This window comes from Gobius niger (genome assembly GCF_951799975.1).
Source record: "Gobius niger genome assembly, chromosome: 10".
NCBI lineage: Eukaryota > Metazoa > Chordata > Actinopteri > Gobiiformes > Gobiidae > Gobius > Gobius niger.
The window spans coordinates 25,247,100-25,274,693 of NC_136861.1; the positions used below are offsets into that span (position 1 = coordinate 25,247,100).

The following is a 27,594-nucleotide window of genomic DNA, read 5'->3' on the forward strand; positions in this document are numbered from 1 at the left end:
TGGCTACGGTCAGCACATAAATACATTTAGAATTTTTTGTTAAATAATTTAAAATATAAAAAACTGGTATTTTAAATTCGTGTTTGACACTCCAGTCACACACGCCGACCTGCTTCTTTTCTCCTGTCTGCTTCTCCAAACACATCAAGTACCTTCGGGTCATCTCGAGATCACCTCGGTTACAAAACACAAAACATTGCCTTAACAGAACAACTAAACATGCTCTTTGTTACGGTGATTAGAAGAAGAACGGATTCTTCAATCTGGATTCTAAGTAACGGTATCGATCTGTGAAGGCGTGTTATTATGAATATTTCTGTCCAAGGCACTGACACACTGCAGTACAAGTCACAATACTGAAAAAAACAAAAAAAGACATTCCGCAGTTTCAGATGAGTTACAAACGTGTTAGTCATGGTAACAGAGGTAAGGAGTACAAAGAGGGCAGTCATTGGCTTTTATTTTGAAGACCTGGTCAGTCTAAGGGCACATTTCAGTCTGGGTGAGCGTTAGTAAGTGGCGGTGCTAGTACTACACGGGCGAAGTGTGTGGCGTTTCTCTGAGTACTTTTTTTTTTAATCGAGAGGCTTTGCGTTCAGTCGTCCACGCCGATGTTGCGGAACAGGTAGGACATGGACTCTCCGTTGTGGATGCGGCGGATGGCCTCAGACAGAATCATGCTGATGTCCACCGTCTTGATCTTTGGACACTGGAGCTTCTGCAGCTCGTGAGGGATTGTGTTGGTCACCACCACCTGCGATACAGAAGCAAACTTACAGATTTGACAGACGGGGCTGGTAACGGTGTTAAAATGGACATGATTTATTCAATTCTTTTCAAGACTCACAAAGATGCAGGACAATTTGAAGGACATTTTGCTGAACATACATTTAGACTTTCCCTTTTGCCCTCATGTACACTGCGTTCCAAATTATTATGCAAATTACATTTTTCTAAGATTTTCCAAATTGTCAACTCAAATGAGAGTCAGCATAATTTTCAAGTCTTTAAATGGTAGAGGATCATTTAAATGTGGTGGAAAAAAATTCCTAGTGATAACAGTATTTTTTTCAAAAATAAATATAGTAAAAACCTCAAAATCTACTGTTCCAAATTATTATGCAACTCATCGTTTCAATACATTTTAAAGCTTGTAATTAACTGAAAATGGTCATTTGTTGAATTTGTAGCATTTGGAGGTCATATTTACTGAAATCAAAAGCTATTTCAATCAAAAAAATATTAACAGGTCAAGTTATATTTTACCAAAGGAGCCCTTGTGTGATAGCAGCTTCAAAATTCTTAAATCCATTATACTTGTGAGTTTTTGGACAGTTTCTGCTTAGATTTCTTTGCAGGGTGTTAGAATAACCTCCCAGAGCTGCTGTTTGGATGAAAACTGCCTCCCACCCTCATAGAAGTTTTTTTGTTGAGGCTCCATAGGTTCTCAATAGGGTTGAAGTCAGAGGAGGAGGGGGTCCACATCATGAGTTTCTCTCCTTTTATGCCCATAGCAGCCAGTGATGCAGAGGTATTCTTTACAGCAGGACATGGTGCGTTGTCATGCATGAAGAGGATTTTGTTAGGGAAAGCACGGCTCTTCATTTTGTAGCAAAGAAGACAGTGGTCAGTCAGAAACTCCACATATTTTTCAAAGGTCATTTTCACACCTTCAGGGATCCTAAAAGGGCCTAAAGGGGCCGACCAGCTCTCTCCTCATGATTCTGGCCCAAAACATGACTCTGCCACCTCCTTACTGACGTCACAGCCTTGTTGGGACATTGTGGTCATTCACCAACCATCCACTACTCCATTGATTTGACCACCGAGGGTTACACGGCCTCATCAGTGAACAAGACTGTTTGAAAATGAGTCCTCATGTATTTCTGAGCCACTGCAGCCGTTTCTGTTCATCAGCATTCAATTAACCGTTTAGGGGAGGCCCGGATAGAAGGTTTTTGCACAACTGCAGCCTCTGGAGGGTCCTACACCTTGATGTTTGGGGGACTCCAGAGGCACCAGCAGCTTCAAATACCTGTATGCTGCTTTGTGGCATCTGTTCTCCTAATCTGATGTGTTTGTCTGGCAGAAACCGTCCATATTGTGCCTTTATCGGCACAAAACGGAGTGTGCTCTGAATCATCCACAAATCTCTTATCAGTACGATGATTTTGCTTAATCTTTCATGAAATATCGAAGGTTTTCAAACCTAGACCAAGGCATTCAACTATTTCCTGCTTTTCATCAGCAGAGAGACCCTTTTTCTTTACCATATTGCTTGAAAATGATGATCTGCATAATAAAGTGGAACACCCTTTTCAGTAGTTTTTCCCTTAACTGGGCTTAACCTGAAAACTAATCATCCCAGGTCTCTGAGATTAATGTCAGTGATTCATAGAGCCCCAAGACACGATACCATCCATGAGTTTCATTATTATTGTTTTTTTTTTACCTTTTTGACACAAAAATCCAATTTGCATAATAATTTGGAACACAGTGTACTCTATAGTCTTACTCTTACACTATATTGAGGTATTTGTTACGTAATGTCCCCAATAAAAGGTAAAAATAGTCCTGCTTTTGTGTGATCCCCAACTTCAGTTGACCTCCTGTACACAAAGTACCTCGTCAATGGCGGACTCCTCGATGAATCGCGGTGCATCTGATGACAGCAGGCCGTGCGTGGCCATGACGTAGATCTTGTAGGCTCCTCGCTCCTTCAGGGTCTCTGCTGCGGCCACAAAACTGTCCACGTCATCAATGATATCGTCCTAACACAAACACATAAGGATGAGTCATTCCTCTGGGGAGTTAAGGTATAGAGCCTTCACTCAGTCCACATTCTCACCACTATGATGGCGATACGTCCTCCAACATCCCCCACCACTGTGATTGGAGGCTTCTCTTTGGGGATCAGCACTGAAACGAGTTCACTTTTTTTGAAAGTGCATCGAAAATAAACTGCCGTCTTTGTTGTATTGCTGAAGAGGCGATGAAACCATACTAACTGCATGTAAACTGATTTTAACTGAGGGCTGGAAGATCTGCTGCTGTGACTGTTTCAAAGCTCTGAAGTCTGATCTGGTGTGCCCTGTTGTACGCGCTCTTACTTTGCTGCGACTTGTGACGTGCAAAATAACGCTTTCTACATCGTCTAAATCTAAAATCAGCTCGTCCTGTATATACAAATGGCAGACAATGGATCAGAGAGGGGCAGTCTTACGTGGGATCTCCATGCTGGGGTGTATGGCTCCAGTGGTTTTGACAGTGGGAGGGGAGTGTCGTCCGTCCACCTGGTCAGACTCTGCGTCCTGCGCCTCACCGTGGATGACGGCGATGCCCAACCGCAGACGCTCGGCAAACGACTGCGCACTGTGCGTCACAACCAAATATACTTCAGAAAACTTTAACTAGAGAGACATAAATGTAACAATAAGTAGAAGTGCCCGTCAGTTCTAGTGTGTTTTTAGACGATAATGCAGGATCGAATTTTGTTTTAGGACATTTGTGACTGGCCTGACAATCAATGAGGATTAAAAAATGAATACAGAAAATTGCACTGATGCCTAAGACATGTTTTTCTTCTTGGATCTTATTTCATGTGATGTGCCTCCCCAGTTCAACATGTCCAGGGCTATATGGGGATAGATGACAAAATTAAATGTATAATTTCACCATTCAATGCTTCTCTACACTAGATGTAAAAGCCTCTTTAGCTCCACCCAGTGGCTTTAAGGAGCAGGACAACACACACACTTGAATACTGCACTTACTCAAGTTATAACACAACACCAAGACCTGCTGCTAAATAAACAGATGAAGACCACACTAAAATTGCAATATATTAAACTCTATAAAGAACTGGCTTATTGTTACTGTCACAAAGGGTAAGTGCAATTCTATTACAGCTAATACGCAGGAATGCATGTACAAAGTGGCCTATAGAGCCTGCTCCTGCTGCTGCTACTGGTGGAAGACATACCGTTTAGCAGAAGCGGGGGATTTAGCCACTATCACAGCATTTCTATAGTCGGGAATCTGCAGGAACAGTAGCATCAATTGTCAGGCACATTCATGTTGGGAATGTCTGCAGACACAAGTTGTAGCAGTACCTCCTCCTGGATGTACTGCAGCAGAAAGGGAGACGCTCTCAGATTGTCCACTGGAATGTTGAAGAAGCCCTGTATTTCTTTCTGATGGAGGTCCATGGTGATCAGATGGGTCAGGCCTACATAGAAAGACACGTACTGCGTTTATAGAAACCTCTTACAAATACATTCTCACCACTAACTCACTGCTCACCTGCTTTACACATCATGGAGGCGATGAGCTTGGACACGATGGAGCCCCTCTTTCTCATCTTGCATTGCTTGCTGTAGGGGAAGTAGGGTAGCACTCCAGTGATGCTTCGGGCACAGGACGTCCGGCATGCGTACACCATGATTAGCATCTCCATAATGGTGGTGTTCACATCCCTGACACAAACAGACACAGGTGATGATGGCACCTACAATGTTTAAAATCGCCATATTTCTGGCACAAGTAAGTATTTTCCATGGCTAACATTCACTAAAAACTACAGAAAAGAGCCATGGAACAACTTCATTAGCTGCAGAGATACTTAATATAACACTGTAGTGTGAATGGTAACTCCAATTATGAAGGAGACAGCACATGGACTGTTCAGCCCCCTCCCACAAGCATAGGTTCAAATCCCATAAAGTACTACAACTATTCAGACTGATCCTCTTTAACCAAAAAAACGGCAAATTCAACTTATATTTTGTCACATATGTGCCAACATCACTCTCTGTTTCTGTTTTCAACATTTAAGAGGTATTATGTGTCATCTTTGTCCAGTAGTGGTGTGTGTGCACGCTTACTTGGACGCAGTTTGGATCACAAACACATCTTTGCCTCGCACAGACTCCTGGATCTGGACTCGTGTCTCTATGGAAACAAACAAACAAACAAACAATGAGCGAGCGGAGCAAGTGCAGAATAGCTGTTGAAGCTCGTTTGCCTGAGTGGCCTGTACTGTCCCTCTCTGCACCCAGACCTCCACTGAGTCAAACTGAACAGGGCAGTGTTCCACAACAAGCCCCCAATGAACCACTAAACACTAACCACCACTAAAAATAACAAGGTCATGTCTAAGACTTGTTTATGTTGCCACAGAGTACAATTATTATGTTAAGTATGAATAATTTCAAGACTAGATTAAGTATGTTTAAGTGACTGTTTCAGAACACATTTAACTCACCTCTGTTGGCCTCCTGGTAGACCTGCACCTTCCCCAGTTCCACCCCTAACCGCCTGAGAAGAGGACACAGCATTAGCTCCAGTTAAGTGCGACACTTGGCTCGAGTGCTACCCTTAAAATCAACACCACCAGGAGTGCAAAGGCTTGAAATGAGGCTACACAAGCATATGGCATTATGATTGAAGCAATAACTTGAATTTGTGTACAAAACAACTATACTTTACAGTTGTAAATGCATTTGTTTTGAATTTAAACTCACTTATTTTGCAAAAGAAGACTTTGAACCAATAGGTTTATCATCACTGCAATCATTGCAACACAGTTGATCATTTATATTGACAAATTGAATATTTTGGTTCAGCCAAAGTACACCAGTTGTTTTGTAATGTGTAGTTCACCAGGGTTTGCTGCACCTTATGTCCCTTGTTTGTTTGTCCAGGTGGAATATGTAAATCAGTATGGGATCTCTGCTGCAACAGGATTTGAAATGAAATATGCAGTCAACAGGGGCTCAGCTTTTTAGGTAGGTTTTAAAAAGGAAATACTACATTACATACGACATAAAGTTGTTTCTGCACGACAATAAAGTTTGAGCCACTGGTTTGAAAGCTGACGCTGAAATTAAAGCAATGCAATGTGCTCCTGTAGCCAGTATAAACAGTCAGACGATGTTATTTCAGACAAATTCCTCTCACGCTGAGACTGCCATTTTACAGTGTCATGTTTACAGTGAAATAACCAGTCCAACCAGCACTAATGTCCTGAGATCTTAAGTGTGTGCGCCACAGGGGACAGGTACTCACTCTGCTATCCTCTTGCCCAGCTCGCGGCTCGACGGGTGTGAGTTGGCCGTGAAGATGACCAGGCCACCCTTTGTGTGGTTCATGTCTGCTGCGGGCTTTCGGCCGCTGCTGTCCTCCCCACACTCGGGCAGTGGATCCCTGGGCACCCAGGCTGCGCTGAGCCCTTCCTGCAGCCCAAGAGAGGGAAAGGGTAGAGGAGGAGAGACGTGACAACTCACACACAGCGCACTCAAGGGAAACAGGAAATCATGTTAACACTTTGACTGCACTTACAGTAGTGTAAGCATCCTGTCCTACAAAGCTAAAATGTTTTAAGAGTAATAATATATGTCATAACTGCATAATACCTTCACAATAACCTGTCAAATTGCATAATGGTGGTTCCAGTGTTGTATATTTTGTACACAAAAGGCAATGAATATCTATAATATCGAAACAAATACATACCTTAATGTTATCTATTTCAAGTGACATGAATCGAAATCTATACAGTGCTTTGTAGAGACTCTGATACCTGCATGCATGCTCTTAAATGAATGTTTACGAAATTCTTAATGATGATAATGGACCAGAATCACTTGTTCAACTGATGCGAACAAAAGCAAGATGAATTGAACACAATAATAGCTTTCTCAATTTAACTTAAGCAATCAATGAAGCGTTGAAATTGCCTTGTAAGTTACGATCATGAACTATTACAATTTGTGAATTGTACGGACGCATTAGCTTCCACTACTTAGCTAGCCACAAAGCACGAGTAACGTCTCTAAATGCAGGTCAGCAAAAACTGTGTGCGGGAGCTTGAGTGCTTGTCTTGAAGGTGTCAATATTCAGGCAAGTGTACAAATCATTTAGACAAAAAACACTTAATATCAGTATAGACTAGATAAGAAGCGCTGTTGACTTTAATAACACGGGACATAGCTGTAGCTAACGGGATAACGCGCGAGAGGACGCATGGAATAAGCGGCAGACAAAACAAAGCTCTACGAACGCCACATCGCGGCGAAAATATTACAGAAATGAGTAAAAGAGGAACAATCTATACGTCGACAGATAAAGGACTCACGGGGCAGTTAAAGGGCTTACCAGTTTGTGTCGGGGCGAGTTTTAACCTGCACACTGCTGTAATTCTTCTCCTCCTGCTCTTTTCAACCTGTTCCCAGTCTGAAGCGAAGGGCGGGACCACAGTTGATGGACGTACTGCTCGACCAATCACAGCGCAAGAATAGTAGTAACGACGTTTATTTTCCCCCAGACAGCGCCATCTGCTGTTTGACAGGTAATATCTCAGTCTATGGTGCAGACAGCGCGCAAAATAATTTCACTTAAAGTTTTATTGAAAAATGTCAGTAACAAAGTCATTGTACTGAAGTATCTATATTTCACTGGAGTACTAGTGTTTTGGTTGGTAACTTATTACTTTTACTCCTCTACATTTGAAAGATAAAGGTCTACACAATAATGAAAGTACTTTGACCACCGCTGGTTTAATCCACATAAAATGTTGCTAATATTTGCCGTAGGCTATGTGTGTGCATATTTAATGAAAGTGTTATTTTACAAAACACATTTGTGTGTCGTTTATTTATAGCCTATTGTAGACAATGGGCGTATTTTATGTAGGCTAATTGTAGGTTGAATGTGTTTTTGCAGCCACATGCGGGGGTCCTGGGGACGGTTGTAACCGAGGAAAAGTTTGGACTTGACATCAACTCACGGCACCTGTGATTTCCTTTTTTTTTTCTTCAGTGCCGTTTGTCGCCAGCAAAGTATTTTGTATATAAGTAGGGCATCCTAGCTCGAAGGCTCGTGTCAGGTGCTCAAACAAGTGTTGCCAACGAACTTGCCACCCTCCCCGGTCTCCCCTATTTCTTGCTCGAGACATAACATGCCTGCACTGGTTTGCAGATATCAGCATGAGTGAAATAGTGTTACGTTAGCTGACCACCAGAGGGCAGCGTTGCCTTGTCATATATCAACATTGCCATACTTTTTCCAACAGTGAGATTTAACTTAAAAGTCTTGTCTGTGTGCTACAGATAGGGAAATATTTGTGTTCATTAGTTCATAACATTCACCCATCTGTGTCCCCAGGGTGTAACGTCAGGCAGTGCAGAGAGTGCAAACACATTGGAGCCCAAGACCTTGAGGGGCCCAGTGATGCACATGCGCTCTATCCACCACTGCAAAAAAATAAAAATGACAAAGTAGTGTCTCACTGCTGCTTATTTGTACCGTCCACTCCACATCAGTATTCATTGTCCATTTGTAAGGTCACTGTCATTATGTCCTCTAACCCTGGTTGTGTTTACATTTTGTGTTTTGGTTCTTGAGACAAATCTTTAGAAATCAGAAATCAGAATAAGCTGTTAATTTTTGGTCCCATGACTAAAATCAGTTTTCAAAAACCTAAATAGCCTCACTTTCACTGTCCCAATCAAGTCCTAATCAATATAAGTATCCACTTTCAAACACACTGTACGTGAAGTAAAATATTAAAAGTGTTTTACACAGATTGTGAAATGGTTCAGTGCATTGTTTCATGAAGAATTGTCTTGTTATCAACAGAAGAGACTGCTAGAAAAACATTTAATAATACATTACAGAACTATTCGGGCATACACATAAAAAAAAAGAAACAGAAGAAGCCCGTGCTAAGATAAGAATAGATCAACTCTATACAAACTATGCAGCAGGCTTTTTCTGACTTAATTATTCTGGTCGTCAGAATACTTAAGTACAACCTTTAAAGTCAACTGGACATCTACAAAAAGATCATTGCAAAAAATGCATTTAACCAAAATACAAAATAAACGATACCTACAGTAAAAGTACAAACTACTCTTTATGAAATACTTTATGAAAAGAACATTTATTGTACCAAATATTCATATCGTACTTCATTACTTTCCACCAGGGCCATCTACAGACTTGATCTACAGACTCTCTAGGGCTGGGACAAAATATCGTATCGCAATACTTTTTGCTGCAGTAACAAATACTGACACTTTAACAGGTATCACAATACTTTCAACACTTGTGTTTGGAGGCATTTTTATTCTGGACTCTGGACTTTGTTTTCCAGTAACAGCAACAAATGGCATGAATATAAAGTTATGCTTTGATGAAAAATTCTTTAAAATGGGCAAAATAGTCGAGGCACACTGGTTTGGACACATGACTGTTTTCTTCTCACACATTTGAAGATTACCGTATTACTTAATCATAATAACTTTCTATATCACAATACGTATTCGATCGGCCATTGAGTATCGTGATATGTATTGGATCGTGACAAAAGCCTTGCTGTTTTCCATAAACTCTGTTGACACCCTGCTTTCCATCGCAGCTGAAGACAACCCCCAGATTGAGTTGTGATTGCTGTGCCTTTTGTAAACAACTAAGATGGTCTTATAATGCATTTGCTCACATGGGGTTAAAAAAGAAGGGCTATATCTTATTGCAGGCAGACGGCCGAGCGGAAATACATGTATAAATGACTCTTCCTCCTGGATATAGATTGGATCTTGTCTGGAGCAGGTCTACAACTTCCTGGAACATTCACCCTTTTCATCATGCTTCTGTAGCTTAGGGCCAGAGAGCTGTTTGAATTCATATCGAACAAAGCAGCATTTAAAAATACTCCCAGTATCTCAGTGCCATATGGGCTACTCTTTGGTGTTCTTACATAACTGATGTGTGGAGGAGGACGGGTAGCATCCAGCACTGTACTGCCCACACATGGACAAGTGAGACTGCGGCGAAAAGTCAAGGTCCTCTCCACCGCTCTGTTATAGCCTGTCGAGATTGTGCCTGTAATTTATGTAGCAACATGTGTATCTTTTTACCGTTTGTCGTGACGACTGCCCAAGTGCATTGTGATGGATGGGAATGTTTTACCTGCTGAAGTGTTCAGGTCAAACACTTATGAATGGTGGATGCAGAAATTAAAACAGTGACCTAAGACCTAACATGTATTCTTGATGTGGGATAGACCTATTGGCTTCAAGGGAGTCTGCCCAGTGTTGTTCCCTGGTGCCTTCTTTATTCCTTAGGGTAAAGATTGGGCTCACGGTTAGGATTGGCATGTAGGCTTTGGTAATACGGATAAGGGAGATGAGAACCATATACTCAAGGAACATATCTACATCACATCAATGAATGCCACCTGTTACCCTGTGAATCGGGGAGCTTTGTCATGTTGGCAAACCTTTGAGTTGAAGACACGGTTTAGTCGTGCCTTATTTTGTTTTCCAATAGTTGGCACCCCTAGAACACCATGGAAACCGGGAGATAGGCTAAAGGCTGGGGGCGGGGTAAAGCCCTATACCCGCCCCCGAGCTGCAGTACGCTGAGAGTAGCAGAGTAGCACCGCGAGGGGCAGCTGGAGGGCGCGCGCTTGTGCACGTGCACCATCATTCTGTGCTCGCCCCCGCCCCCACGCGGACACTGATTACCACATCCAGCGCTCGAGCGCCTGTGAGGAACAGCGCACGCGGAGATGGCTGCATCTGGATGTGTTTACGACGCAGAGCACGAGAGCCTCAGCCTCCGTGCAGCCGATCTTTGAAATTGCCGCTGGACCTGGACTGTACTAGGTCTACACTCGGACTACACCGGGACTAAATCAGGAGAGATCACTGAATCCCCGTCATAACGGATCTGCTTCGCGCGGTTCTGGCTGCTGTGAGCTGCAGCTGCGAGTGTCTCCTATCGAGTAAAGCGGCGTCTAGACCCTGAGCAGAACCAGAAAGCATCCCTCCTGTCGCCTAGTCTCATGCCCGCACCTCTCTAGTGCGGGACCAGCACCACAGACACTGGGCTACAAGGGGAGGCGGCTCCGTGGTTCGGCCGAGGGGCGCACCCTTCAGAGAGGCCGGGGCTGTGCGTCGCGGTGGCGGAGGATGCTGCTGGAGTAGCGAAGATCAGAGCAGACCATGGGGAAGGACCACGAACTGCTGCAGGCGGTGAAGACCGAGGACCTGCTCACGGTGCAGAAGCTGCTGCAGAGGCCCCGGCCAGGGAAAGCAAGTAAGACACCCTCTCTCCATCTCGTGCATGTGTGGTTCTTTAATGTCGCAACTGTGGTTCTGTGGGTCTAGGACTGAGGTTCGACCCTCCCGGTGCTGCTCGATTAGGCCTAGGGATGAGTGTAGCATGTGTGATGGAGACGTGATGGAGACGTGGTGGAGGAGGGGAGGGCGGGTGTATCATGGATTGGAGCGATTCATTGGAGATTGTCGGAGCGTGTGGACCCCAGCCCTGTGCACTGCAGCACAGGCAGGTTCGACTCCCTCCATTGGGTATAGAGCAGAGGTGTGGGTATGGCTCGTTCATGCGCCACACTAATGTTTCATTTCCACAGCCCACTCCAGTGTGTGGGCAGCGGGTGCAGAGCGAGCTGGCAGCAGTCTTGTTTTCTCATGATCGATGCCGGGCTCACTGCAGGAATTCCCGGAGGCTATCTGTATGCTCCTGCTCATTTGAACCTCATACTGAAAAGGCCACGCCATACTCTCCACATTATAGCTGCATTCCTTCACAGGTGTTTTCAGTCATATGTCAGAGCGGAAGTGGGCGGGGCTATCATGTAATTTCATATTATTATTTATTTAGTATGAATCACACACACCAAAGAGGCCAATCAACTGTTTCCAAAAAATGACAACCATGAGTGTGAGTGTCATCAGCCTTACCTGTTTTTAACAGGTTTTGGACAAAATTTTGATTTGGATGTTTTGTCTGTTTATTGCCTTTACAATTACTGCATAGGTCTTGCAGGTTTAGGTGAAACCGTACTTTATACACGTTTGTCTCTGCAGTTCTTAGGCTTCACCTCTTCACAATGTCTAAAGTGGTAAACAATCTATACTTAAATTAAAAAAATAAATCTCTGTGTTTATGGGCATTTATTCTCTGCATCTGACCCATGCTTTGAAGTCAGGTAATGTTTCAGAGCAGTGGAGGACCCGTATCCAGGTGTTATTGGGTCTTCTTGGTCAGGACTAAGCACAAACATGATAAATAACATGATGATTAAAGACAGATGTTACACAAAAAGGTCCCAAGATCAAACCGTGACTTAAAAAAATATGTCTTAATTAATAATCGTTTACTCATTTGTCGAGCTGCATTGACAGGAGACGCAACAAATATAAAGTAGGGAAGACCGAGATGGGTTGGGTCACATTAGACATTTCTCAGCTTTACTGCCAAGATACTAAGTATGCACTCCCTCCAGAACATAGATACCTCTACATCAGGAGGCTTCAATAATCAGTAGAAGCAGAATCATACCAGTTTTAACCAGGGAGGGTTAGGTCACAATTCTGAAGGGTAGACACTTAACATTGATCTATGACAGGAAAACATATTATAGAATTTGTATTGTTTATGTGCTAAAAGTTTGAATATTGAATATGAAACCGGTTCTTCAGATAGAAAACATTTAAAAAAGCAGTAAACCGTAGTGTTCGCCAATATTGAACTCTATAACCACTAAGATCTACAGGAAACATAACAGATGGAGCAGACCTGTCAGTACCTCCTACAGATAAAGGTGTACCAAGCATGAGAGTCTTTGGATTAATACGTTCTAATAAGGTCTTCCTTGTCTGGATCTGCAAACAAAACAGAAGATCCACAATAACAGACCATCCACCACTTACTAAACTCAAAAGTGGACAGGAAGCACAGAAAAAATATCAATAATGCTTGAAAAAGAGATGGAAGATTGCTCCAATCTGAAGAATGTACGACAAATATAATTATTAATTCAACTACATTTTCATTAATAACGAAGTATTTTTTTAAAACACGTATCCGCACTTAATCCTGACATATTTCTAGGATTTCTCATGGCCTCCCCTGTGTTTGAGGTCAGCAGCGTTACTGGCGAACATCACCGCACCCAAACAGGAAACCCATGAGATTAAAACTAGTCTGCTTCGATCTGCTGCAAAATACTACTGTCATAAAGCGTGCAAACAGCCAGGTGAGGTCCAAAATAGTCTTCAACGGTGCCCTGGGGTACATTATGTAGAACAGCAGCCCATAACCAGTGATGCATTGGCTTAGCCTGCGACCCGTTCAGTGCAAATCAGTTGAAAAGCACAAAACGCCGATTCAATAGTCAGTGGATCGCAGTCGCTTGCAGTAAATAACAACCCAGGCCTTGGTAGAATATACAGTGTGATGATGCCATTGACAATGCTATGCTAGTGTCCTCAAATCAACTCACATGTACTGTTTCGCTCTAGGCTATAGTGTTACCTTCTAAATCAATTGCATGCACAAGTCACATGCTCTAGATGTCCTATTTTAAAGATCTGTGGAAATAAGTGACCCTTATGACTCACAAAAAGGAATCTGTCTATCTATCTATCTATCTATCTATCTATCTATCTATCTATCTATCTATCTATCTATCTATCTATCTATCTATCTATCTATCTATCTATCTATCTATCTATCTATCTATCTATCTATCTATCTATCTATCTATCTATCTATCTATCTATCTATCTATCTATTATCTATCTATAGCTATCTATCTATCTATCTATCTATCTATCTATCTATCTATTATCTATCTATCTATTATCTATCTATCTATCTATCTATCTATCTATCTATCTATCTATCTATTATCTATCTATCTATCTATCTATCTATCTATCTATCTATTATCTATCTATCTATCTATCTATCTATTATCTATCTATCTATCTATCTATCTATCTATCTATCTATCTATCTATCTATCTATCTATCTATCTATCTATCTATCTATCTATCTATCTATCTATCTATCTATCTATCTATTATCTATCTATCTATCTATTGGTTTGTTCCAGGCAAGAGTAACCGATCAATTTCCCACTTCCCACTTGGAAAAATGCCTTGGAACGCCGCTCGAACTCATAATTACAACTTGTAAACTCGGAAACCTCATGACTGCTTCGAGTTCGTATACGAGATGAAGACCGTAATGGTGCCCCCCAGTGGAGGAGCGCAGCTAAAGTTAAAACTGTAACAAAACCACTGCATCAGCTTTCAACATAAGGATATGTAGCATATTTTGAATTATATCTGGTTTGGAGAAACATTCATATAACATTAGCATCGTATGAGCTAGCTGTTGTAGCATTAGCCGTTTTGTTTGCATACGACTTTATTCACCTGGAACGCTCTGAAGTCGTAAGTCGTAGTTTTCAAGTGGGAAAGATACCAGTTACCAGTTGCCTGGATCGCACCATATCTACCTGCCTACCTATCCCCCATTCTGCGTTGATGGACTAAACCAAACAGTTTCCCCCCTCTTGGGTTCTCTTCTCTACTGATTAGAAGAAAAACAAGCCGGTTATATTGTCTCTTGTCCTTCATGTGCACATTTACAAGAGTGTAGAATCTTTATATAAGCTGTATCATGTAATCACCCATCATTTTGAGAGTCTAATGTCCATCATCACTCCTCCATGAACACTTAATCTCTGCTCCTCACTGGAACATTTTATGACTGTAGCCGTAATGTCCACTGCCAGCGCTGTTTCTCTCAAAGGCACATCCGGCCAAGTCAGAGTGTTAAAATGCTCGCCACGGCCGCCACACTGCAGGTTTTGTCCCATTCCGCTCCCTGTCGGCGCTGTCCGTCCAAGGCCTTTTATCATGCTCATAATTGACAGCTCACCCCGGCCCTGCAGAGGCCCATCAGGAAGCACTGTTTAGCATGCTGTGTGAAATTGTAGCTCCGGACAAGGCGGAGAGAAGCTGCAAAGAGAGAATTATTTATCATAGGTAGTTAACTGGTAGAAATAACAACGGCACTCCTAAGCGTGAGCGCCGTGACATCTGCAACAGAGTCAACAGGCTTTTGAAAGACTTGAACCCACTTACTTTACACTTAACACTAAAGAAAAGCATCTGGCACATCTGGGCAGACGTTGGCAGTTTGCTGTTGGCACAATCCGTCGCTTTTCATGTGTAGCCTAAGTGTGACCTCATGCTGGTGTTCGTTAGCATGGGGAGCTAGTGTTTGTGAAGAAAGCCATGCTGCAGTGTGCCAATACCACTCTGAACTCCAAAGAACATAAAAGAAGGCTGTACAGTGATAGTACCGTAAGCTAAATGCAACGCTAAGTTACAGTAACAAAACAAAAAAAAGGAAAGAAGACTGACATTTTCCAGGGCCTCTATTTCAGGAGTCAGACAGAATTGATTTATTGAAGTGTCTCTATTCCACAGACAAACAGAGAAACCAATTACACTTGACCTTTGTCATAACAAAACATTTGACAACCAAGCTAACAGTGTAGCATGCTGATTAAAAATGAAGTTCATGGTTCACGCATATTTACTGTTTACTTAAGCTTAGGTCTACGTTGTTTTGTTGTTTGTGCAACAGTGATATTTCTGTTCTTGTTCTTTTCTCCAAAATGTTAATTGGTGCCGTTTACTTTACAGCACATTAATAGGAGTAGCATATGGTAACTACAGACATCACAAGGAATAATGCATTTAGCAGTTTCCATGTTATTACTGTGTTCTCTGGTAATTTATAGTCATTTTCGTGGGTAAGGGTCATAATCACATGACCATGAAATACATTAGGTGTGTGTCATGTTTACATAAAAGCATAATTACCATGTTGTGACACTTTTAGGTAAGGTTAGTTTCCTGTAACTGTGCTCTCATCTGCCCCACGTGTAAACTCACGTTTCTTGCGTTCTTTTTGTGCGCGTGTACTTATTGTGTGTGTTGCTGTTTGCGTTGCATCAGTAAAGCGCTGAGCCCGTGGCGTTGTGCTGTCATGCTTTCTCAGCGCTGAGTGCTTATGCCTGCCAGATACTGCGCTGGAGATACATTTGCCTGTCTGTCCAGCTGTCGTTCTCTCTCCATCTTGACTGTGCGGCGCATGATTGCATCCACGCCACTGCACATTGACAAAGGAGCAGGCAAGCAGAGGATGCGCGGCATTAGTTAGCATTGATTAACCATGTCCAGGAGTGTTTCTTCGTACTAAAACTTTCAACCAGGAACAAGAACTGAACTGACAGTGAAAGTGATACTTCTTCAATTCTAAACAACTCATATGTCGACTGTACATTTTGACAACAATCAGACCATGAAGCTAAAATCATTGTGCATGTATGTTTAAAATACTTCGGACGCTGCGATGTTTTTTTGGATTACAGTGGCTGTGATCTCTGTGTTCCTATTGTTTTGGAAACAATAGCGGTGGCTGAGATCAGTAGCACTGCCATACTTAGAGCATTGTCTTGGCATCTTCCATGAACCTCAAGTGGCTGGTTAACATTGCCCAATTCAATGCATGGCTTGTCATAGTATCCAACACTGCTAGGACAATGAAGTGCCTTTTCTTTGAGGACTTGGTGGTTTGATGCGCCAGCTGCTCTTATGACATAATCCTCTACATTTACTTTATTTATAGTCATTTATAATAAATACGTTATTCTGCCTAAAGAATAGACAGGTGTGATGGATGCTGTTTGTGTTCAGGTCTGTTCTTTAGTTCCCAGGGCAATAGAAAGTTTTTATATTCAGATGCAGAGGAATTGATACTTTATTCAAGTGAATTGGAATGAATCATGAAAGAAGCAGTGGCTCAGCGGAAGAACCCAACGGATGGAGGCTTGATCCCAGCTCCAACTAGGTGTCCTTTAATTGGGCGGTGGATGCAGATTGGCGCCCTTGCCTCCATCAGTCTATTCCAGGGCAGCTTATCACCACCAAGGATTGAAGAGTGAATGAATAATGAATGGAATTGTAAAGCGTCAGTTTTTATTATTATTAAGCTATCGTTACATTGTTAAATGAAACACAAGGTAGCGTGTGCTTAAACATAGCAGATAGTACCAGAGCCACTTGTGACTTAGAGCCACACTGTGGGACCTTGAAGGTTATGCAGTATGTACTGCCAAGTTACAAGAGCAATTAAACCCAATCTCAAATCATTAAAAACATGGCAACAATATTAAACGTGCTAATGATCAGCTTGACACCGTCAGTGCTAGTTCTGCAGCATGTTATCAAAGTGCATAAAGTTTGGCCTGTAAAGCAAAGTGGGGACATCTCCGTAGAACAGAGCTGATGATGTCCCGCTCCCGTTTCAAGTCTATTCTGAGGAGAGGTCCATATTTAAGACAAATACACTCAAAATGACAGCAGTTTGTTCATTGGGTGAAATGCTCCACTGTGGGGCTTTAATAAGTAATAGTAATAGTAATAGTAATAGTAATAGGAATACAGGCATCATAAACCACTTGATAAATGTTGTGTGTTCTTGTTTGAATAAGCTATTTCCCTTGTGTTATAAATGAAGTGCTTAGAGTTTTATTTTGAAACATAGCACTAGGAATTGACATATTTGAAAATTGGATTTGCGAGTCTCTCATAATCAAATATGTTGAAAGTGGTTAATATTGATGTTATTGAGTTGTACAGTTGGAGCTAACACAATGAAGTATTATTGATTATGCTCTTCATGTTTAAGTGCGTATTTGAAAAGATAATATTGAGAGACGCTCGGCTGCATTTTCCCCAAAACATCATCACTCACTCAGTCGGGCCGACTGCTGCTGACTGCCTCATGATTGAATTACACCGCAGAGACGGATGGAGATTTGTGCTTTGAGGGAAAAGGAGTTACAGAAAGAAACGTCAGAATATGAAGAGGCGGAGAAAGGGAAAGGGAAGCAGAGAACGATAAAAGAGGGAAACCCAAGATAGCACTGTGTTTGATTTACAATGTTGATGGTTGTTTGAGTTCTATGCCACAATTTATTGAGCTATAGTTTGGAAATGAGACAAAACTCCAGTTAGAAATGGATGAGCTTCATTGTTTTTTCAATATGCTGCTGTATGTTCATGTATGTGGGTCAGTGACATAAGATTTATGTGTCCACAAGCCACAGCAATTCTAGCTATGAATACAGGAGGCTTGAAATGACTAAATTTACTGTTGTGGTGCCAACAGATAAGTAGAAGAAAGAGTTAAATTGACATATAAGTTTGTGTTCAGTGTTAAAATGTCATTTGTCAAGACGTGCCAGAAAAAAAAATATGCAAAGACAGTTTACTCTACACACGATAAAACTATTTTTGTCTTGTCTTGGCATGAACATACACAAGTAGTAGCAACATAAACACAATATAACCCTTATTAATGTCTAAAACATGTATAACCAATGAAACCAATGTGTAAACCTTATTGTCCCCATCGGTAAATTGGTGTTCGGCACTTGCCCATCTTTCAGGAGCCCATGAACCATCTCAAATGATGAGTGACTGCAGTACCTATAGGTGAAGGATTAGCCATGGATCTTAAGTGAATAAAAATATACATACCTCTTAAAGGAAAACGTGTGAGCAGAAGAGATACAGAGGTGATAATGAGAACAGCAGTGCACAGACGTGGAGAATATGAATATGTGCTTCAGCAGGTTTTCAGATCAGAGACTGCTCAACCACCATGACTGTGACGACAACCATCCCTGTAGATCCTCTGAAACTTCTCACGTAGGTCCATTCTGTGGATACTTCATAGATGTTTCATTGTTTCTGATTGTGAATTTTGAGGCAGGTACTGTAAAACTCTGTGTTAAAATGTGTTTTATAAATCACTGGGCCTCACAGTACAAAATGTGACTGTTTTGAGCCAGATCAATTGTTCCAAGAGTATCTCTATGCCTACCTTTGTATTGAATTACATTGTATCCATGTTCTGTAAAGCACAGATTAACAGTGAAGATGAAAGAGCATTGGAGACAGGGTGAAAAGACCACCCACTAATTGAAAAGGCGACATTAGCTCAGCTCCTTCTCCATCTGCAGACTGGTACAGCGCGGCACAAGGCAGCGTGATATACAGGAGATCTGAATCATACTGCATTAGATAAAGCTGCCTCTGATGGAGAAGAAGTGTGTGTGGGAGCGCGTGTTGTTGTCTCAAACGGCGGCAGGATTTTTCCACTCGCGCCTCAAAATTCATAGCACAGACCTTATTTTCACGATTCTCAATGTATGTTTGAGCGGCTAATAAAGACAGGAAATTGTGCGTTTTCACCATCGCGGGACAAACAAGGCCGCACTGTCAGCTTGCCTTGTGGAAATGTTCCACTGAATATGTTTAGTCGGGCCAGGGTTGTGAATGAACAGTGGGGTTGTTGCACGAGTTAAAGACAGCCCTGTCAGAGGCTGAAGGAGAAATAGTGCTGACACACCTTTCGAAACACCGCCTTTCATATGAATGTCAGTATTGTGTAGGCTGGATAGGTGGGAGAGCGAAGGAAGGTGATAACTTGTTGTTTAGATAAGAAGTTTAAAAGCAACACTACATTTTTAGTTTTAGAAATGTAATGGAAATCACGGCCTCTGCTATGGTTCATCTCATTTATCGCCATGGAGCTTTTTCAGTAATTGTCAAGTTCATTACCAATTCTGTGGCAGTAACAGTCCCTGATCTGAAGTTTAGAAGAAGAAGAGTTAAATGTTACAAGAGTGGAATGCATTCATGTATTTGTTTCATGCCTGTTGTGTCTTTGTCCATAAATCATAGTGACCCTTTTTGGTTTCGTGATAAGCCTGGGAAACCGTATAACTTGTTTGAACCAGAACAGTGTCTGTAGAAGGACTAATGTAACATCTAACTGCTCCACAAGAGGTCAGCGAAGGAACAAATGATTGTTTTTTTATTATCTATAAAGGACTATACCTCAGCGATTGCAGCGTCAGAAGTAAATCAAAACATCATACAGTGTTTATGTGTTGTTTTTCCATCATATAATTGAAGGCCACATGACGAGTGACATGTCTGTGTTCATTTCAGATGTCCTTGCTCATTATTTAAAGTGTTCGGACCTGATGTGGTGGTTAGATGTTCAAATCTCTGCTCCACGACACACATGTATTAAAGCCACTCCGTGTAATGCTGTTCCCATCTGTGTTAGCAAATCCCGGAGAGTATGAGAGCTTCCTGGAGAAGAGGCCATCTGGACACACATGTGCTAAGTGAGCTAGCATGTCCCGCGCGCGGACATACAGCCGCTCAGCAGATGCAAGTGTTGGACTGGTGCCATACAGCTGTGCATTTCCGCAAGGGCCTGGATCAACTACCTGACCTCCCGCGTCAGCCTGCAGAGGGCCTGTGCATATGAATGTGGTCGACTCATCTGGCATTAGCTTTATGTGCTGAGTAACTGAGATTGCATAACAGCTCTATAGGTTGGTCTAATGCCAACTCAGTCAACCTAAGAGTGGGTCAAAAGGTCACATGTGTTTTGAAATAAGTAAGCATAACGGCCTCAGTCCATCTTTGTAGACCCAGGGCCGTTTTGGTGCCCTAAGCAGAATTTTTGAATGGAGAGAGAACAGAGGACACTACATGATGCTAAAGTTTTGTCAGGACATCTGAACTTAAGCTTGCAGCGAATTTACCTTGTTTGTACGACTGGGCCGTGCGTGAAGTCGCACTGACACACATACAGTAACTCTTCTTTCTCATCGTTCTCATTGAATTCAGGGCGCCTTTTGTCAGCTGCTTTAATAAAACAGCGGCGCAAAAACTATACAATGCTGCTCAGTCACATTGGCATCAGTGTGGTGCCCCTCAGAGACGCGGTGCCCTACGCGAAGTGTGTTATCAGCGTATTGAGAGCACTGAGCAGGCCATAGGATGAAACAATCAAAATAATGTGTGGGAAAAGGTGCTTTAAGGAGTCAAGACTGTGTTGGTCTGCATTTTTATTTGGCCTCGAGTGCTCCCAACAGACAAAAGGGGCAATGACACAACACGAAATAGTAAAACTACTTTAAAAAATTTTATTAGTGGCATGCTAACAAATCAATGGACCCGTAGTTTACGCCGTTTGAGTTCGGGCCAGATCCAGGAAATACACATCAAAGCGCTTTAACAGAGGATGAGTGAACATCCAAATTGAACAGCATTACCACATCAAACCAGGATGAATGAAGCAAGTACTAGTTTTTTTTTCACACAGTTAAAAGCTTTTTAAAAAGTCTGTTTAATCATGTATGGTTTTTCCTTCTGTCCACGTTGATTATATTTGTACAAGCACAGCTAAACCAGAAGCTGCGTCAAAACAGTCCGAGGCCTTACAGCAGTGATGCAACATTTTGAACGAGCAGAATCAAACCATTTCTCTTATATTTCACTTTTTCTTCGTGTTCCATTGTCTGCTGATGGGAGCCAATCTTAACGATTTTCTTCCAATCTGACAAACAATATATTTTCATATTTCTCATATTCTTTCATTAGATCAATTGACTCCTTGCATATACAAAACGTCAAATACACGGCAATGCTTTATACCGCATACACTTTATGCAGACCCATTACTCATCAGGAAAATGTAGCGGAATAGGCACAAAACTGATTTCCAGTGATTAATTACCTCCAATCTCATCAGGAAGTGTACGATTGATTTCTTCCACTGCACTCATTTCATCTTCCGAAACTCTCTTTGTTTATGTGCCCGGATTCTCCAGAACGGTTCGTGCTGTAAACTTCTACACGAACACGGCTGTCTGCCATCTCGACCTTTACGGAATCACATTTTCCTAAACAACTCCGGCATTAACGGCTGACTTTGATGGATGTCGCTGAATGAGAAATAATGCCAACGCAAGGGTTCAGAAATGTGCCGAGAAAAGCGCGTGCTGCCGGCTGGATTTATATGAGTGCGTTTTTTTGAGTTGGTTGGCAGTAGCTACAGTAGCTCTGTGCTGTGTGTCTCTGGTCCTCGGCTGAGCGGACCCATGTCACTCACGCAGCCGCTCATTAGTCTGAGGTCTAAAGAGTACACTTGATCAGATTTGTCTGACACGGTGATTTTCAAACTTATGACGTTGGTATACAGAGTCTCCGAAACAAGCTTTTAGTCTGGCCTTTTATTTCGCCACCGAGAAAGATGCGTTTCTTGATGTAAAATCTTGCCTCTCCTTTTATTGATTTCTCGTTTTGTTGTTTACAGGCCTGCGTTTTTGGTTTCTTCCCTTTAAAGATTCAATTTCCCCAAAACAAGACCCTTTAAAAGAAGTTATTTGCTGTTTCAAAGACGACATCTGGACTTCGTTTTTTTCTTATCAAAACAGGCACTGAGATAAAAAGTGAAACTATAACCATGCCCACGTTTCTGCTTTCAACATCCTTTACAGTAAGACTTAAAAGGCGAACAACTTTGACTGATCAAGCGTTCAGAAGCAGCGTGAGGGGTCTGCAGCACATGTGCGTGTTTATGTTCTCTGGGACCACCATCCGTCTGCACTAACCGCTCTGCAACCTCTTTGATCTTTGCTGCTGCAGTAGGTGTGTGTCCCTCATGGCCAATCACAAGCTTGTTTTGCGTCCCGTCGGCCAATCACGGCTCACTAGTGACGGTCCGCAGCCAATGGGCTCGACTGTTTTTCTGTAGCGCGGCCGTACGCTCCTCGTTCGCAGCTGCTCCACATGCGGAACATGTGGTTTGGCCCTCTTTAATAGTGAATGGTGCCAAACCCCCCGAAAAAAGCCCCTCGTGATTTCATGGGGGGGGGGTGTCACCTTTCTCCGTTCTTTCCATCCCTCCCCCTTGCGCTAGCATTTTATCTTTCATTCTGAGTGTATCGCCATGGCAACAAGAACGCAGCAGCAGCCAGGAAATTTCTGGAGCTCCAGCGCTGATCCCCATTCAGCCGCACTGGCCCAGCGCTGCGTGAATGTGTATATGTGTAAGAGAAGTGTGTTTTATCATGGGATTGCAGCTTAATCTGACAACTGGGATTAGCGGGGCAGACCCACTGGCCCAGCGGAGAAAAGAACAATAACATTTGTGTGGGGGATACCTATACAGTCTGGCTGTCAGTGTTTCATAATTCATGATTCAGATGTGTTCAATGCTTTGATTATAACTTTTGCCTATTTGGATATTCTTCAGAGCCGCTACTACCCAGGGCAAAAGGGAAACTTCTTTATTTTCACTTAATCACTGTAGTACTTTTTCTGTCTCTTATATCACGGCAATCGTATAATTTGATCACACTTTGAAAGTTCCTTGACTGATCCTTTGCTTTGCTCCACAGTCTGTATGCTGTTTTGTTCTGGTCGGTTTAAGTTTGGCGTTTGATCTTTTTTGTCACACTGATGTGGGTTTTTATGACTTTTTCAACCTTTGTAATAATGCTGTGTTTATATTTAGCGTCGCTTTGTTCCATCTTGGCATTTGGTTCTGATTTCCATGTCCTCTCTCTCTCTCTCTCTCCTCCTCTCTCCTTTCTGGATGCTGCCCTGCTCCCATCTCTCTGTTTGCCTCGCGCTGTCTGACTTCCTTCCTCTCGTTCTTCCATCAAAGATCTCTCCTTTGGGCCCCATGCCTTTCCTATGCACGCTGTGTATCATTGTCACATCTTTTCACAGATTTTATTTAGCTTATTATTCAGAGTATTTATTCAGTGTTGAAAAGTTAAACATATGCATAGACAAAACATAGTAGCTGCATAAACAAGGGCCTCTATTTTCAACCCAAAGCAGCACCATATGGCTAATTTGTAAAGGAGTATTTAAAGATGCTGGTTTGGCTTGGTACTGATTCAGTGCTCGCCCCAGGATAGCACTGGGGGTCTGGGGCCGTTACATCTCCTGCTCCGGGAACAGGTACGTAGCAAGAGACGAATGTAACGCAAGTCAGCGTCACTGCATTTGGCAATCACCTTTAAATGTTTATTTGTAACACACAATTGGGCCGCTAATTTAAAGCCAGACTCACTCTTTAACTTTAAATGCATAAATCAATACACATTAAATAGCCTAACATCCGCAAAGTTGTAAACTTTCATCAGTGCCAGATCATTGGCAATGAACACAAAGGTCACACAAGGTTGAGACACAGACAGCAGTATCTTATATAAACGCCTTACATTGAAACTTTATGTGCGTGTTTAACATTATATTTTCTCAACGTTATTTAACCAGGAAAGAGACACTGAGATTAATAAGTCTCTTTTGCCTCAAGTGAAGAAGCAGCATTACAATGTCAGTTGCGTTTGGCATACAGCCACATTCAGATAAGTTTATGAATGCATAATCAATGCATCTTAACCCTATACTTTATGGGATATGTATTCACACTACTTACGCTGTAGCCTTTTAAACATAGATAAGTACAATTCAGTGTGAAAGGACAGCTCTACCGGCGTGAAAAGGCAGATATCCGTGTTTTTATCTGCACCCCGTAATGAGTGCGCCCCGGTCTGCTCTGCTGCTATGGCGTCAGGGCAGAGTGCCAGCCTGGGGGAGGGCACAGCTAGCTAAACTTGTGTTTGAATTAGTCTCACTGCTGTTGATTAGTGCTTCAACCTCTCCCCATTCATTCTGCCTCTCTAAATAGTGGGGGAAAAAAACCTTGGTGTGCTCCATGTGGCCTGCGCTGCATACAAATGACTACCAGCCAGCACCGAGAAGAATTGGAAGCAAGTTTGGATTACTTCAAAAAATACAATTATAGCACTTATTCACTTTTGAATATCAATGGGTTTTTCCTGACACACAGGTCCATTTAAACGTCATGGGTCAAAGCTATAACAACATTGTTTGGTTTAATTTGCGTACATTTGTGTAATCCTGCATCTGTAGTTAATCTCCCTCTCCTGCGCTCAGAAGCCAATCCCACACTCCGATATACGTCACACAGAGGTGAATGTGACTGGGTGTGCATCAGACTTCAGACACAAGGGTGTAAATTATAATTAATTATCAAGAAATTGCGATATAACTAAAACTGAGGGTGCAAACATTTCAGATTGAGGTGACAATGCTTCCGAACCAGGCCTGCAGAGATTTCTCAAATGCTCTTCTTCTTCTTCTTCTTCTTCTTCTTCTTCTTCTTCTTCTTCTTCTTCTTCTTCTTCTTCTTCTTCTTCTTCTTCTTCTTCTTCTTCTTCTTCTTCTTCTTCTTCTTCTTCTTCTTCTTTGTCTTCTTCTTTGTCTTCTTCTTCTTCTTCTTCTTCTTCTTCTTCTTCTTTTTCTTCTTCTTCTTCTTCCTCTTCTTCTTCTTCTTCTTCTTCCTCTTCTTCTTCTTCTTCTTCTTCTTCTTCTTCTTCTTCTTCTTCTTCTTCTTCGCAAAAATACCTATGCTCAAGATTTCTTTACAAACGCTTCGTCATGGCTTATTCTGCCACCTCGCTGTCATTGATTTCTCGAAATACGTACACAAACTTGCAATTAGTGTTTGAATTGACTGTGTTTACTCACTCACTACTGTGGCCTATTAGTATAACTCCAGTGGAACAATGCGGTTTCTGAACTGGCCACAGATGCAGGTACAATCAGACCATTGTCAGCTGTAACTCGAGCACACGCGCTAACTGTGCATCAGGTTTCTAAACCAGTTCCACCCGCACAGGGACCGAGCTCTGGAGAAAGTGGGCCAGCTCCATTATGGCCTCCCCCAAATCAGAGTGACCCACAAAGACGCACTTAAACGGGAGGAGGCCGGCAGGGAGTGTGAGCAGCCTGGATTCAAAGACTTTCAGTTTAACCAGATGAGAGAGACAAAAAAAGTGCACAAATAAGAAGTTGGCCTATTATAAATTTATTAAAGGTTATATCTTCCCCAAAGGAATTATTTCTATTGATAGCTGTCCTAATGTTACATGTCTTTGACCCAGAACTGTTATAAATGACACTGAAGATGGGCATTCACTGAAGGTTGGCAAAATGAAAGAGAAACATTAGCGTTGTTGGCTCTCGCACATCACTCGGTCACAGTGGCTGAGGTGTAGCTATAGTTCTCCCTGAGGTTTAATCTATATCTGTAAATGAAGAGTCGGCGCTGACACTGCATGATAACACTTCATTACATGGGCCACTGGACTGGGACCACTCTGTAGCACTGTCGATGCGACTGACTGGAGACCCACCTTTGACTCCTAAGTGTTGGGCGTAACTATATCACAGTTGTTGCCAGCTGTGTTGTGATTTGACTGTTGCATGATAAGGTGTGCGCTGAAAGTGGTCATGAAGTAGTGTCATCTTTGGTTGAGGTGTGTTTTGATGTGAGTGATGCTAGTGCCATTAGCATGTAGCTTGCAAGATAGCATCCCACATTGAGACCTCTGGCTAAGTCACATTTGTAAGATACGGTAACATAAGATAGCCTTTATTGATCTGAATGGAGAAATTTACTTACTACATACAGCTCTTAGATAGTAAAATAGTGGTGTCTTATGTACAATCACTACCAAGGACTTTGTGTGTGTGTGTGTGTGTGCGTGTGTGTGTGTATTGCACATGTTACTGCAGAGTCTCGTTGTACAGTCAGACAGCAGTGGGGATGAAGGCCCTGCGGTAGCGCTCCTTCTTGCACTTCCACTGAAAGAGCTGCTCAGCTCCTCTACAGTCCCCTGCAGTGGGTGGGAGGTGTTGTCCATGATGAAGGTGAGCTTAGCTAATACCCTCCTGTCCCTCACCTCCTCCACAGAGTCCAGGGGGCAGCCCAGGATGGAGCTGGTCCCCTGACCAGCTTGTTCAGTCTGTTCTTGTCCCACACGGTGCTGCTCGGGGCCCAGCACACGGCAGCGTAGTGGAGAGCAGAGGCTACCACAGAGTCATAAAAAGTCCTGAGCAGAGGCCTGCTCACTCCGAAGGACCTCAGTCTCCTCAGAAGGTGGAGGCGACTTTGGTCCTTCTTGTACAGGGCATTGGTGTTGTACATGATGTTCCTGTCTCTGAGTCAAGAGATTTTTTTTTGAATGATTCCAATTTTGACTTTCAGATGAACAACATTTCATTTTGACAAGACCATTTTGTCTGCTAAGAGAAGCATGTTCTCATGGTGAGATGGAGCATCATTTAGGGTCTACCTTTTGCAACATTCATAGTAGGGCTGCACAATATATCGCAAAAAATACTGTATCGCGATATTAGGTGATGTAATACATATACAGTATCGTAAGAAGCCACTATATATCACAACATCACTAAAGTCTAGACTGAGATCTACACATTGTGAGGCTCAGCCAAAAACAAACAATGAACGGAACTTAATGTGTAAAAGTTTTGTAAGTATAATAATTTGAATATCGTTATCGCAATATTGCACCACTGTATTGCATATTGTAAGTTTAATACCGTGCTGCCCTAATAGTGTGCGAGCTCTTGATGAACAACAATGCACTTCACAGACCACAGACGCCTCCAGAAGCAGTGAGGAGGTCGTGGACTTGAGCTCAGATAAGCTGATGTTTGCGGTAGCAGCGCTCTAACACGGGCCCCGTCCCGCTGTGAGCTGGACCACGTTCAGACCGCTGAGGTTCAGTGGGTCTCTCTCTGTGGGATAGGTTTCCTGTGATTGTAACCCTATCTCCTCTCTGGACGTCCTGTGTGTGAGTGTGCAGGAGACATCTATCTGACCTGCCTGCTTTCACTCAGCCTATCCCTGTCTTCTGATTGGACGTCCCGCTGAGGGGGGGGGGGGGGGGGGGGGGGGGGGGGGGGGCTCTGTGATCATCTATA

General features: G+C 42.5%; 2 protein-coding genes across 7 annotated transcripts in view; one reads left to right on the forward strand and one right to left on the reverse strand.

Moving 5' to 3' along the window:
* Positions 1–80: 80 nt before the first annotated feature.
* LOC306968489 (phosphoribosyl pyrophosphate synthase-associated protein 2) lies at positions 81–7,256 on the reverse strand. Its single transcript, XM_079563868.1, has 11 exons — positions 7,156–7,256; positions 6,067–6,233; positions 5,264–5,316; positions 4,884–4,950; positions 4,303–4,475; positions 4,113–4,228; positions 3,983–4,038; positions 3,224–3,372; positions 2,849–2,919; positions 2,625–2,771; positions 81–754 (listed from the first exon to the last, which is right to left on the reverse strand). Exons 2-11 carry the CDS (start codon positions 6,147–6,149, stop codon positions 596–598), a joined length of 1,074 nt encoding a protein of 357 aa, XP_079419994.1. The 5' UTR covers positions 6,150–6,233; positions 7,156–7,256; the 3' UTR covers positions 81–595.
* A 3,181-nt stretch (positions 7,257–10,437) lies between these two features.
* Positions 10,438–27,594, forward strand: part of caskin1 (CASK interacting protein 1) — a 60,340-nt gene continuing 43,183 nt past the window's right edge. For 4 of the 6 annotated variants that reach the window (XM_079565193.1, XM_079565195.1, XM_079565194.1 and 1 more), the window contains exon 1: positions 10,439–11,100. In XM_079565193.1, the coding sequence (XP_079421319.1) occupies positions 11,007–11,100 (94 nt within the window). In that variant the 5' untranslated portion in view covers positions 10,439–11,006. Of the gene's footprint in view, positions 11,101–27,594 lie in introns of all 6 variants that reach the window. The other 2 variants (XM_079565192.1, XM_079565197.1) reach the window with 2 other exon arrangements.